This window comes from Ambystoma mexicanum, chromosome 3q (genome assembly GCF_040938575.1).
Source record: "Ambystoma mexicanum isolate Mex_15411 chromosome 3q, UKY_AmexF1_1, whole genome shotgun sequence".
Lineage (NCBI taxonomy): Eukaryota > Metazoa > Chordata > Amphibia > Caudata > Ambystomatidae > Ambystoma > Ambystoma mexicanum.
The window spans coordinates 465,667,971-465,680,189 of record NC_090926.1 but is presented as its reverse complement, the minus strand read 5'-3'; the positions used below and the strand labels follow the sequence as shown (position 1 = coordinate 465,680,189).

The following is a 12,219-nucleotide window of genomic DNA, read 5'->3' as shown; positions in this document are numbered from 1 at the left end:
CAAACCAACCCTGCCGGTTTCCTGGCGTGTGCATCCAGTCTTCCATATATCCCTGATTAAGCCCTGCCATGCTGCTACTCGCCTGCCTGTGCATCCTGACCCTGTTCTGGTGGAAGCGGAAGAAGAGTATGAGGTTGCCCGGATCTTGGATATCAGGATGCGGAGAGGTCGCCCTTATTGCCTTGTGGACTGGAAGGGGTACGGTCCTGAGGGCAGGACATGGGAGCCATTGTCCCATATTCACTTGCCGGATCTGTTGTATGCTTTCCATACCTCCAGAGGGGTCACATGTTTCTCGCTCTTTGGTTGTGCCCCTTTCCCCCCATGTTTTTCCCCCTTGCACCCCGACATTACTACACCATTTTGTACTTTTGTGATCGCTTGCAGTTCTGTAATTCTCATTCATTGCATTACTTAACAGTTTTATTTCTTACTGTATTTTTCTTTGCTGGTACCATGATCTTCTGTATCAGTACATATGTCTATTAAGTTTGTGACTTGGAATGTCAAAGGGTTGAATCATCCAATCAAACGTAGTAAGATAATATCTCAACTTGCCAAACTTAAACCTGTGTTACATCTGGCAGCAGTCCCCTTCTGCACGGTATGCTAAACAACTTGTACAGCATTACTATTCATCTTATCGGCGTGTGGCCGCTCCTCTCTGGCAGCGTTGACGCTTGCCATGGCAACGTGCCATTGCAGTGCATCGCGTGGCGCTGAAACGAAAGATCATGTGATCAGTCAGCTGACTAAGCCCCGAGTCGGGATTGTGAATGACACGCCTCCTTAGTTTTGTTTAAAGCTGGAGTCTCCACGCAGAACGCTGCTTCGGTTTGTAGCATTCTCTCCTACATTCATTTCCTGATTCATTGATTACCCGTTTCCTGACCTCGGCCTTCTCTCGGATTCCTACTGCCTAACGTATCGGACAACTTGATTCTTTGGTAAATCAGACCCAGACTTCATATTGGACTGCCTTGCTACTCGTCTGGTACAACTCTGGTCTGCCCGTTGCCGAATTCAGCCTGTCCCCTGACTTCCGCATAGTTTCCCTACTACGCCGCTCATCTACACACGTGCGCCACCCCGGACTGATTTCTGTATGGCCAACATCCTCTGGTATACAGCTTCCCTCTCAAGTACCGATACTATCAGAGACTTCACAGAGCTTCTACTCGAACAGGTAAGCCTTCCTCCTTTCTTCTGTACATTAGGGCAATACCGCCTAAGGGAAAAATACATACTTTATCTTCTGATAATCTGCATAACCTCCGTTCTACTGCTGCTTGCTATCTGCTGTAACACTACCTGGCCATATCAACCTACAGGGATTACTCTTCAGCTACAGTTACCAAGTCAGTGCACTCTTGGACACTCTGCTGTTGCTAGTGCACCATCCCGGACCTAGTGCGACCCATGTGCAGCTAGGGGTTACTTACCTCTACTAACTCCCTATTTTTTATTTTATCCTGTTATTTCCTAACTTTCTTGACTTTGGGAACAAGTTATTCTTGTTGTGGTAAGACTCTGTACTTTCCTTTGACACTGTGTAGCAATTCGGATATTCCTATTAACTAAACTTACAGTTCTTTTCTTTTCTTGTAGGGGTAATCCTTCATCAATATATGTCATTCTAACTCATAAGGTATACCCAGTGTAGAATTAGAATTAACAATTGACCACAGATTGACACCCTTATTAATCTGTCATATTTTCCTCCTATAGCCTGGTGGTTTGGCGGTGTGTGGTTTCCCCCACTGCTCTTTAATTTGATCGGTTCCTCTGTCTGTCCTATCCAGCAGAGAGGCATATTATAATAAAGAGTTCCCTCAAATTGAGGAGGCCTTGTTTAGGACGAACCTTGGCTTTTCAAGTCCACGGGATTTCGGCAGTCATCAGCTCTTCACCAGTTTCAGTTTCCATACTCAACGCCCCGGCCTGTGTGATGAGTAACAACCTGATGTAGTTTGTCTCCAAACAACCCACTCGATTTCTGATAGTGAACGTTTCAAGGTCAGAGCCTCTTGGATCAGTCATATACTTTTTTCCAATGCTTTAGACAAGAAAGGTGGTGTCACTACATTAATTAACAAACGTCTAATCTTTACTTTAGTTAATTAAGAAAATGATCCCGATGGTCGTTGGATCATTACAGAAGCAATTATTAATAACCTGCCTGCAACTTTAATCAATATGTATGGTACCAATGCCACTAATCCCCTTTTTTGGTCTAATTTTAACTTAAAGCTCTCACAGAAGATTTGATAGAAATTGTTTGTGGAGACATGAATCAGGTTTTGACTTTACCCTTGACCGTAAATCTACCTCAAACTTTATTAATTCCTAATCCTGTAGTAATTTCCTAAACCTACTTCAAAATCTTAATCTAATTGACTTCTGGCGTTCTTGTGACCCAGCCACAAAAGACGTTATGTTTTATTCCCCTCCCCACCAATCCTTCTCTAGACTTGATTATATTTGTGTTAACTCCTCACTAACTCCTTCTATTTTAAGTTCTATAAATGGCCCCATAACCATTTCAGATCATGCTCCCTTCTCTACCACGTTAGAATGGACACCTATTTCCAAACTTTCTCCTAGATGGAGATTTAATTCTTTTCTACTTAATGATAAATCCTTCATTGACAATACCAAGTCCTTCATTGATGATTTTTTTCTCAATAATCGCCTTGAACATACAGCCATCCATAACAATTTGGATGCTTTTAAAGCCACCCTCCGGGGGTTTATAATTCAATATGCATTGCTGCCACTAAAAAACGACAATCAGAACTTACCCACAACACACTGTTGGCCTCTATCAAAACTCTTGAACAGTCATACTATGACAACCCTGATCCCAATACCTTGCAAGCTCTTATGGCCAAACGTATCAAATTTAATAAACTATGCACAGATAAGGCTGCTAATTCTATACTTGGATCTAGAACTAAACTACATATCGGATCCAACCAAGCTGAGAAATAAATAAATTGCTCATTACCCATATTCTCTCTCCGGATGGTAACAGATTTACCGATCCAAAAGATATCAATAACGCTTTTCACAACTTTTACTCCAATCTATATTGCTCTGATCCTTCTATTAACACTTCTGAAATTCATTTGTCGTTCAGAAAAAAAGTAACTTCAAATCCCATCGACCTCTCCTCTCTTGAAATCCCCATTTCCCTAACTGAAATTAAACAAGCCATCTCAGACCTCAAACCTAATAACGCCCAAGGTCCTGATGGGTTTACCATAGATTTTTACAAAACATTTGTTGCCTCCATCGTTCCAAAACTCTTACAATTATATTCGTACTTTATTGAAATTGGTCAAAGTCCTGGTTCCTTCGGTGAAGCGCTCCTCGTCCTCTTTACCAAATCTGATAACCCCTCCTTAGTTAAAAACTACAGACCCATCTCTCTTATTAATTCCGATTTGAAGGTATTTGCCAAAATCCTAGCTAAACGTTTAGAGCAATACCTCCCTAGGTTCATACATTCTGACCAGTCTGGTTTTAACACGATCGCCATGCTTCCTCCAACAATAGACTCCTATTCAACGCACTTGCTCATTCTCAAAACTCTGATAATCCCCTCGCTCTCTTAGCCCTTGATGCTGAGAAAGCTTTTGATCTTGTCTCTTGGCCTTTTATGTTTCAATACTTAATTTGGCATGGCTTCCCTCCTTATTTTTTAACTAGATCAAAGTCCTATATTCATCCCCTACTACTAGAATCCTAATTAATCATTCTCTTTCCTCTTCTTTTCAAATTAAAAGGAGGCACCCATCAAGGCTGTCCCCTCTCCCCCCCCCCCCATTATTTAATCATGCACTAGAACATCTCCTACAGAGCATTAGATCAAATTCCAACATCAAATGCATCTTCATTAAAAATATTAAGGTCAACCTTTCGGCCTATACTGACATTCTCCTTTATCTCTCTAATCCCGCCTCCTCCATCCCACACTTAGTAACTGCTATGAATCACTTCTCTATGGTCTCTGGTTACAAGTTGAATTTTGATAAATCTGAGATCATGCCTCTCACCAATGCCTGTAATTCTACCAATACCCCACTGTTAAATCGCTAAAGATATACACACTACTATTACGCTAAACGCCACCCTCTTAATTGAAAAAGTTACAGAAATGGTCTCAATATGGTCCCCTCTTTTCTTATCTTGGTGGGGGTGACTTGATGAGATTCAAATGATGATTAGCCCCATTATTCTCTACTATGTCCATGATCCCCACTGCAATCCACTCCCGTTTTTACAAAAAAACTACTCTTCTTCTTAAATTTCTATGGAATCATAAAGTACCACGCATTACTATCAGTAAATTAAGACTTCCTAAAATTTTAGGGGGAGTTAAATTCCCTAACTTCCAATTGTATCGTAAAGCCTTTATTCTAAAACAACTATCTTTAAGCATCTTGAATCCCAACCTGAAATTGCCCCTCTTTGGGTAAAAATTGAAACTAACCTCATCTCTCCTCTCATTTCTTAGCGACTTCCTCTTGGCCCAACATTACTTCATTTCCTACTCTACATTTTTTTTAATCCACATGGAATAAACTTCCTACCAATTCTTTCACTAAAACCAATTTGGGTGAAATCTTCCTTTGGCTTAATAAACAGAAGTCTACCAAATCCAACCCCTTTACTATTTATAGATGGCATTCCTCGAGTATCAAATTGATTAAACAACTTTTTCTTAATTCTGCTGAGATCCCTACTTTACAGATTTGCCAACAATACAATATTCCTCAATCCGATCTCCCCTTTCACACATCCCTGATCAAATCACTGATTCATGCTCTTCCTTCTTTGTCCCAAAAATCTCCTTGCCAGTTTCTGACTTACTTAATCAGCAACCCCTTTATTACACCCGTCAAATTGTATGCATTCTTAAATTATCCTCCCCCATCCAATCTATTAAACAATAGCACAATCAGACTTTGGGAGACAGACTGGAACCTCCAACTGACTCCAACCCTGTGGACCCAAATTTGTAAAATATTTCACTCCACATCTGTCGGCGCCAAACTTTGTTTTTAATATATCACTGCGCCTTCCTCACACCTCTTCGTATTGCCAAAACCATGGATAATTCCCCCAACAATTGCTGGTCTGGTCATGAACCTAATGCTGATTTTCTACATTTAATTTTAAAATGTAAATATGTATACGCATTTGGACTAAGATTTGGTCTCGTTTGCAGCAGATATTTCATTTTACAGAACCATTATTGCTTTCTAACCTTATGATTGGTTCCATTGTTAACCCATAATACAACAAATTGATTCTCCTACTTTATTTAACCTCTTAAGTTCCAAGGGCGAGGTATCTCGTCCTTGGCATTCCCTCCAGGTTGCCAAGGACGAGATAGTCCGTCCTTTTAGGCACTGTGTTTTGTGTGATCCAACCCCCGGGCTATGTGGGGGGAGGGGGGGTGTCCCTCCTCACTGCCCGGGGGTTGGATTACCTTCAGTTTCACGTTGGCGTGTGTAATGCACGCCGACATGAAACTGAAAGTATTTTCACTGCGGCAGCCATTTTCGGCTGCCGCAGTGAAAAGAGAAGGCGAGTGTCCACCTTTCTTTTCTGTCCCTTGAACTCCGGCTGTATTTCAAGCCAGAGATCGAGGGAGGTGTCACTGGAAAGGGGAGATTCTCCCCTTTCCAACAACACCTTTTTTTAAAGCATTTCTGGGCGCGGGTCGGGTGCAGAGTGCTCGATGCGCGCTCAAAAATGCCACTGGACCACACGGGATCAGTTTTTGATGCGGGGGAATTGCTTACTAGGTAAGCACCCCCCCACCCCCCTCCCGAGGCCCCAAACCATGGGGCCTCAGCTATGGAGAACCCTGGGGGCAGGTGGGCGATCATCTGCCCCCAGGGAAGAAAAAGAAAAACGCACACAAAATGAAGATGTGGGGGTCCACCAGGTATTTTTTTGTACATGAAAGGGGGGTGGCCCCCTACCCCAAGTGGAAAGGGGGGCACCTCTTGTAGCCCTCCCTGGGGGCAGATTTCTGCCCCCAGGGCGGAGTACATGAGGTGCTCTCCTATCCATTTGGGGGCGGGGGGGAGGTGCACCCCCCCTTTACAAAATTCCCCGGCGGTTTAGGGTGCCCCTCAGCCTCCCCTAAAGTGCAGCCTACCATTTTACATTTTTTTCTTAGTTTACCCAACTTCCCTTGGCGCAGATGGGCAAATTAGTGTGCCAATCTGCCCCCAGGGTGCCCAAACCCTAGTGCCCCATCCATTGGGGGGGGCCTGTCCGACGTTTTGGGGTGGCCCTGGATTTCTGTCCCTAGGACGGGGCAAATGTGTTTTCACCGGGGGGGTGAGGTTCAGTAGATCACCAGAGATGGCATTAAGGACCCCCTCATTAAAAAAAACCCTCCCTTGATCCCTGCTCACCTAACAACTATGGGCCCCTTCCTTCTCAAGATTCTGGACAAAGCAGCATATCTACAGGTTCAAAAATGTATTGAGGCTAACAAACTTCTCGAGCTACGTCAATCAGGTTTCCGCCCAGGTCACAGGACTGAAACAGCCCTACTTGACCTAAAAAACCAAATGGACGATGCGAGAGACGCAGGGAAACCTGCTCTCCTCCTCGACCTATTGGCGGCATTTGACCTCATAGACCACCAGGACCTATGCCACCACCTATCCACCACAGCCAACCTCTCCCCTAACGCCACTGCATGGATTGCCTCCTTTTTGCAAGGTAAGACCCTGCAAGTATTCCCAGACCTGGCCTCAGCCTCACCCACCACTATCCTATGTGGCGTCCCACAAGGATCATGCATCTCGCCCACCCTCTAATATTTTCACACGGCCCCTCTTCCTCATCCTCGACTCCCTGGGTATTGCGTACACAAATTACACTGACGATATCCAGATCCTCCTTACCCTAACAGGAGATTATGACATTGACTCTAAGACACTTAACCACATATACAGCACAATTCAAGCATGGATGGCAGCCAATGGGCTATGCCTGAACTCGGACATAACCAAGCTACTTATGGTTGGCTCTAAAGAAACATTTAAGAACCTTGACGCCCAATTTAATCACTTTATGATCAACGGCATCAAAATCCCAGTGGCTAACTCAGTAAAAACACTGGGTGTCCATCTCGATTCAAATCTGACAATGACAAGGCAAGATAACGCCATCGCTTCTACAGCAGCCTACCATGCCAAACTTAACAGCAGCCAGACCCCTTCCTCTCCAAGGATAACTGCATCACAATTGCCAGAAATATTACAGGATCTAGACTACTGTAATGCTCTGTTCCTGGGCACCGCCACAAAAAACATGACCAAACTTAAAACTATACAAAACAGCGCCCTGAGAGCAGCCACTGGAATATCCAAAAAAGAACACATCACCGCAGCCAGGAAACAGGCACACTGGCTCCCAGTAAAGGAAAGAGTCTTCTTTAAAGCCCTTGCCCTTACTCATAAGTGCATCCACCTCACTGCTCCACCCTACCTCTCTGAAAGAATTCATCCTAATAGATCCACCAGAACACTGTACGCGAACCTGCTCACGATCCCCAGAGTCAAAAGAGCCAGAGGGGGAGGTGCCAGCTTCCCATACCTATCAGCGCTTCAATGGAACACCCTCCCACCACCCCTGCGAGGAGAAGTCTACCACCTTGCATTCCGCAAAGCTGTGAAAACCATGTTCAACAAAAACCTATTCAAGATATGCACTATCATACACCGTAGGACTAGCATACTCAAGCACCCGCATAATGTATCTTATTATCAATCTGTATTTGTTTTACCATCTGAATGAAGGAATCTATGTGATCACTGCGACGGCCGAAATGCCGACTTTCTTTTTTTAACCCTTTACACCACATATATATGCAGGGGGAGACCTCCCTCATCCCCCCCATATTAATATCATACCCTAAACCCCCCCACTATATATATATATATATATATATATATATATATATATATGGTGTAAGGGAGGGGTTAGAAGAAAATAAAAGTCGGCATTTTCGGCCGTCGCAGTTCCCAGGTCGACATTCTTGTACGATTCCGAATGAAGATACCCATATGCCCTGACCTTTATCATCAAATGTATGTAACTCCTTTGTAACTAATTGCCACAAGTAACAGTGCCGCAATGCCTTCGGGCTGTATGTGCGCTATATAAATGCAAAAAATAAAAAAGGAAATTATTAGTGAAGATTTGTTTTTGCTGCGGTGACCGTAGGTAACAAATGTTTTTTTGTTTCGTTTACAGCTTTTTCTACGCGAGCAGCTGCAACGTTATGGGAGTACTGTTTTTTATTATTCTACGGTTAGGGCCCACTGTCAGTGGGGTGTGTGAGACTGGGGCTGGATTGTTGGTGGTGTGGGTGGGAATGGGCCGTCTGGGGAGATATTTTGGTGGGCAGGGAGACAATGGTCGGGGCAGGCCAAAAATTGCCCCCCATGCCAGCAGAACATTGGCGTTTCCCTGGGAGCGAATGTCTCCCATGTGTGTTGACCGTCTGCAAGCCCAGGCTGCACCTCTGGCTGTGCTACGTTACAGATGTCACCTCTGGGGAGGAATGGAGATCCTGCCGGGGCTCCCTGGAGCTGCTGCTGTGCTTAGGGGACGGTACACCCACATGGTAAATGGATGTCAAGGCCGGGGACATCACCTCCAACCATCCTGGAGTTATGGCTGGGCTGCATTACAGCTTTTCCCTTCAGGGAGGTATTGGCACACTGCAGGGACATACCGAAATCACCAAAAAAGGCCTTGGCACTGGGGAGGGAGGGCCCATGGCAGTTAAGGGGTTAATCTATTTACCAGTATTGCGTTCCATAATATTATTTGTAACTGGAAGAACACATCTAACTTATCTTTTAATTGCTGGTGGAATTCCATATGCTCTGCTCATCGGTTTGAAAAGTGCCATGTTTCTTCCTATGACTGTTTGCACAAATTTAACAAAAAAATGTAAAATATTTATTCAATGCTCAATAATCCTGACTAAGTACAATTACGTCGTCTTAATTTGACTGTCCCATCCCATCCCTTTCCCTTCCTTATTGTCTTCTTTGTTGTTTCCTCGTCCTTGTCGGTCTCAATATCCATCTAGTAATTTAATCGGTTTGAAGATTTCGAATACTTTGCTTTAAGAGAATATGTTTGGTAAAATCTGTAAAAACCTATAAAAAAATGTTTACCATTTTTTCTTATATCACTTATTATTTACCCAATTACTAAACAAAACAATAAAAAAAGAAGAGGTACCAGTGCAGGAAATGTGTAAGGCTGCAACTTGGTCCTTACTACACACTTTTTAAAACATTACTGTTTGGGGACACTGTTGGATCAGGACGCTCTGTTTGGAAGGCAGTTCTGCAAAATATAAACCATTAGCACCCTGGGCGGGGGAGCCAGCCAATCAGGTGGCTAGGAGGCTTGAACCGCTGGTGTAAGCCTGCGTTCCAAGCCGCCTGACAGTTTCCCCCGCCGCCATTTTTTACCTACCTGCACCTGTTTTTTTTTACTAATCACCACTTATCTTATTACGGCTGCGGCAGCCCTCGCCACCACAGCCGCACCTTCCAACAGCCGCAATGGAAAGGGGAGCCTTCCCTTTCCATGGCGGTCATTTTGGGAAAGGATTTTCCTTCCTACAGCGGGACGCCAGACATCCCGTTGTAGGAAGGAAAATCCTTTTTTAGCACCCCAGTTTACCGCTTTGGTAACCCGGGGTGCTAATGGGTTTCATCCCCCATTCCAGGTGTTGGAACAGGGGATAATGGCCCAGAGCCCTTGATATGGGCCCTCGCTTTGCTTGGGCTGATAACTTGCAGTGCTAGGCCGTTATCCCCCATTCCAGCCCCTGGAACGGGGGATGAACGCTACAGTAATGAATACTTCACCAAAAGGTCCACTTCCATATATAAAACTGCTCTGGCAGTCCTTCAAAGGTGAGGAATCCGTGGGAGGACAATCCATTATAAGAACAAATTACTAACCCATAGTAAAGTTATTTCTACTGGATGTCCCTCCCACAGATTTCTCATTGCCCTTCCAGCCTACACCGCCGACTGTGGTTGATTTATTTTATTTTTTTTAACGCCCAAGTGGGTTTTAGTAATCCTCAAGGTGGCTGTGCAGAAAGTGGAAAAACTAGAACTGAGGCAACAGGCACAGTGTGTACTATTTATACCATCATCAACGTCATGTCTGGATGCGCTAATGGAAACATTGAGGGACATAGACTATGCCACACAATGCCCTATGCTGTTGAAATGTATTCCGAGACTGCAAGCAGGATATCGAGATATCAAAGACTAGAAGGTGTACCCATGCTTCGCCCTGTAATTCCTGCTTCAGTCCTAGTTTATTTAATGAACTAAACACATGCTTCTTTGTAGACAATATTGCTAGTCTTTCCTGTAGCAGCTAGTGTGAACAAATTGTCTTCGTTTCCAACTCTGGAGCAAGTCACGTAAAGCTGACCATGAGAAAAGCATGAATCCTGTGAAGCGGTTCCAGCTACTTTGAGTTGGAGCATACTGGTGTCCCAATCTACAGTCGAGGCAGCAGCGACCTCAACATGAGTGCTGTACGTGTAGAGCTGGAGTGTGTAAGCTTCGTACTGGCATACATTCATCAACTTCCGTGGGAAATTAAGTTCCTGTAATTATCACAAGAGATTTGCTACGATGTGACAGAACGTCATTGCGGACACTATTGAAGAGACATGCACCATTTCCTGTCACCCCCCATTACTACAAAAGCACTGTATTTTGTCACCCGCATGACTTCAAAAGTGAGTGCCGCTAATGTCCGCTAGAATGACGATAGTGTGGAAAGTGTAGGAACAATGAACTGCTGCACTTTACGCACAATGAACGTAGAACTACGGCAGAACTACAGCGCAAAGAGCCATATGGCAGGGGTAAGCCTTGCAGACCACTTACACACAAGAAAATCCGAAAGCATGTTGGGAAGCATGCTGAACATTTTCAACAGACACACATCTCCAAGCATTGAAGAACCCTTAAAAAAAAAGAAAAATTAGAAACCGGTTTATTTTATACTTTGTACATTGTCTAAACCATGAAACGTACCCACACGCCCAATTTCAGGTTTGAAGCATGTTGGGAGGTATGGTGAACATTTCTAACAGACACACGCACACATATCCACAAATTTCCCTTTTCTATATTTATATATAGAGATGAGGAATCCATGGGAAGAACTTCCAGTAGAAATAACATTGCCAGGGGTAAATAATGTGTTTATTGCTATACATACAGCTTATAAATGTAGGACTACACGCACGAGAGTACAATGTCATCAGAGCCTACAACCAGGTGTGCTTTATTTCACACTTAAAACATGTGCAGCTGGAGATCCTGCCCCATGAGTTGTACTACTTTCAAGACTTATAAATGCCACGGAGAAGGAGCCTGTGTAATAGTTAACACCTTGTAGCTCTTTGGCATATGCATACAGTTCCTTGCAATGAATAACATGTGCAGTTGAACACAAAAGATGAGGTGGTTTGTGAGCACCAAACCGACACAGGATGTTGGAGGAACACTGCCTTTATATTTCAACTATGAAAACATACCATATTGAGAGACCACCAGAATAGGGCATTTCAAAATGGAGGGGTTTGTGGATCATGTGAGGAGATGGGAAAATCACAAGAAATACACGCATGTTAGTCAAATTAAAGGTTGCCATGGGAATACAGCCTAGACACAACTGAGAGCCATGCACTTAAGAATGACTTCCGGCTTCCTGGGTCACTCACCGTATCTTGCCCAGAGTTGGGGCTGCACTCCCGAGCACTCTCGGATCAGGATGGGAAATTCAGGATTCGCCTTTTTCAGCTCAACGTAATGCTGTTCGATAAAATCCCTGCAGACAAATAAATCTCGTTAACCAAACCATAATGTTAGAGCTACAAAATGTTGGTAAAATACCCATCGCTTTGCCTTGAGTATTAGTGAATTATTTTGTGTGCACCATTACATAAATTCTCCTCTAGGCACTTCCATATCAGCAGATACTTTTACAACGTGACTTCCCCTTGCTAAAGAAAATATTCTGCGCTTAGAAATGTCTTTGAAACTCTATCCGCGACCACCTCAATCCATGCATACAGTTGACACAAATTATGAATGCAGCCAACTGTGCATCTACAGCTTTGGT

General features: G+C 43.9%; 1 protein-coding gene across 1 annotated transcript in view; it reads right to left on the bottom strand.

Annotated features, from left to right (window-relative positions):
* The window catches only part of NDUFA2 (NADH:ubiquinone oxidoreductase subunit A2), a 117,975-nt gene that overhangs the window by 56,865 nt on the left and 48,891 nt on the right, over positions 1-12,219 (bottom strand). Inside the window, exon 2 of the mRNA XM_069654235.1 lies at positions 11,819-11,925. Coding sequence (XP_069510336.1) covers positions 11,819-11,925 — 107 coding nt within the window. The remainder of the gene's footprint in view (positions 1-11,818; positions 11,926-12,219) is intronic.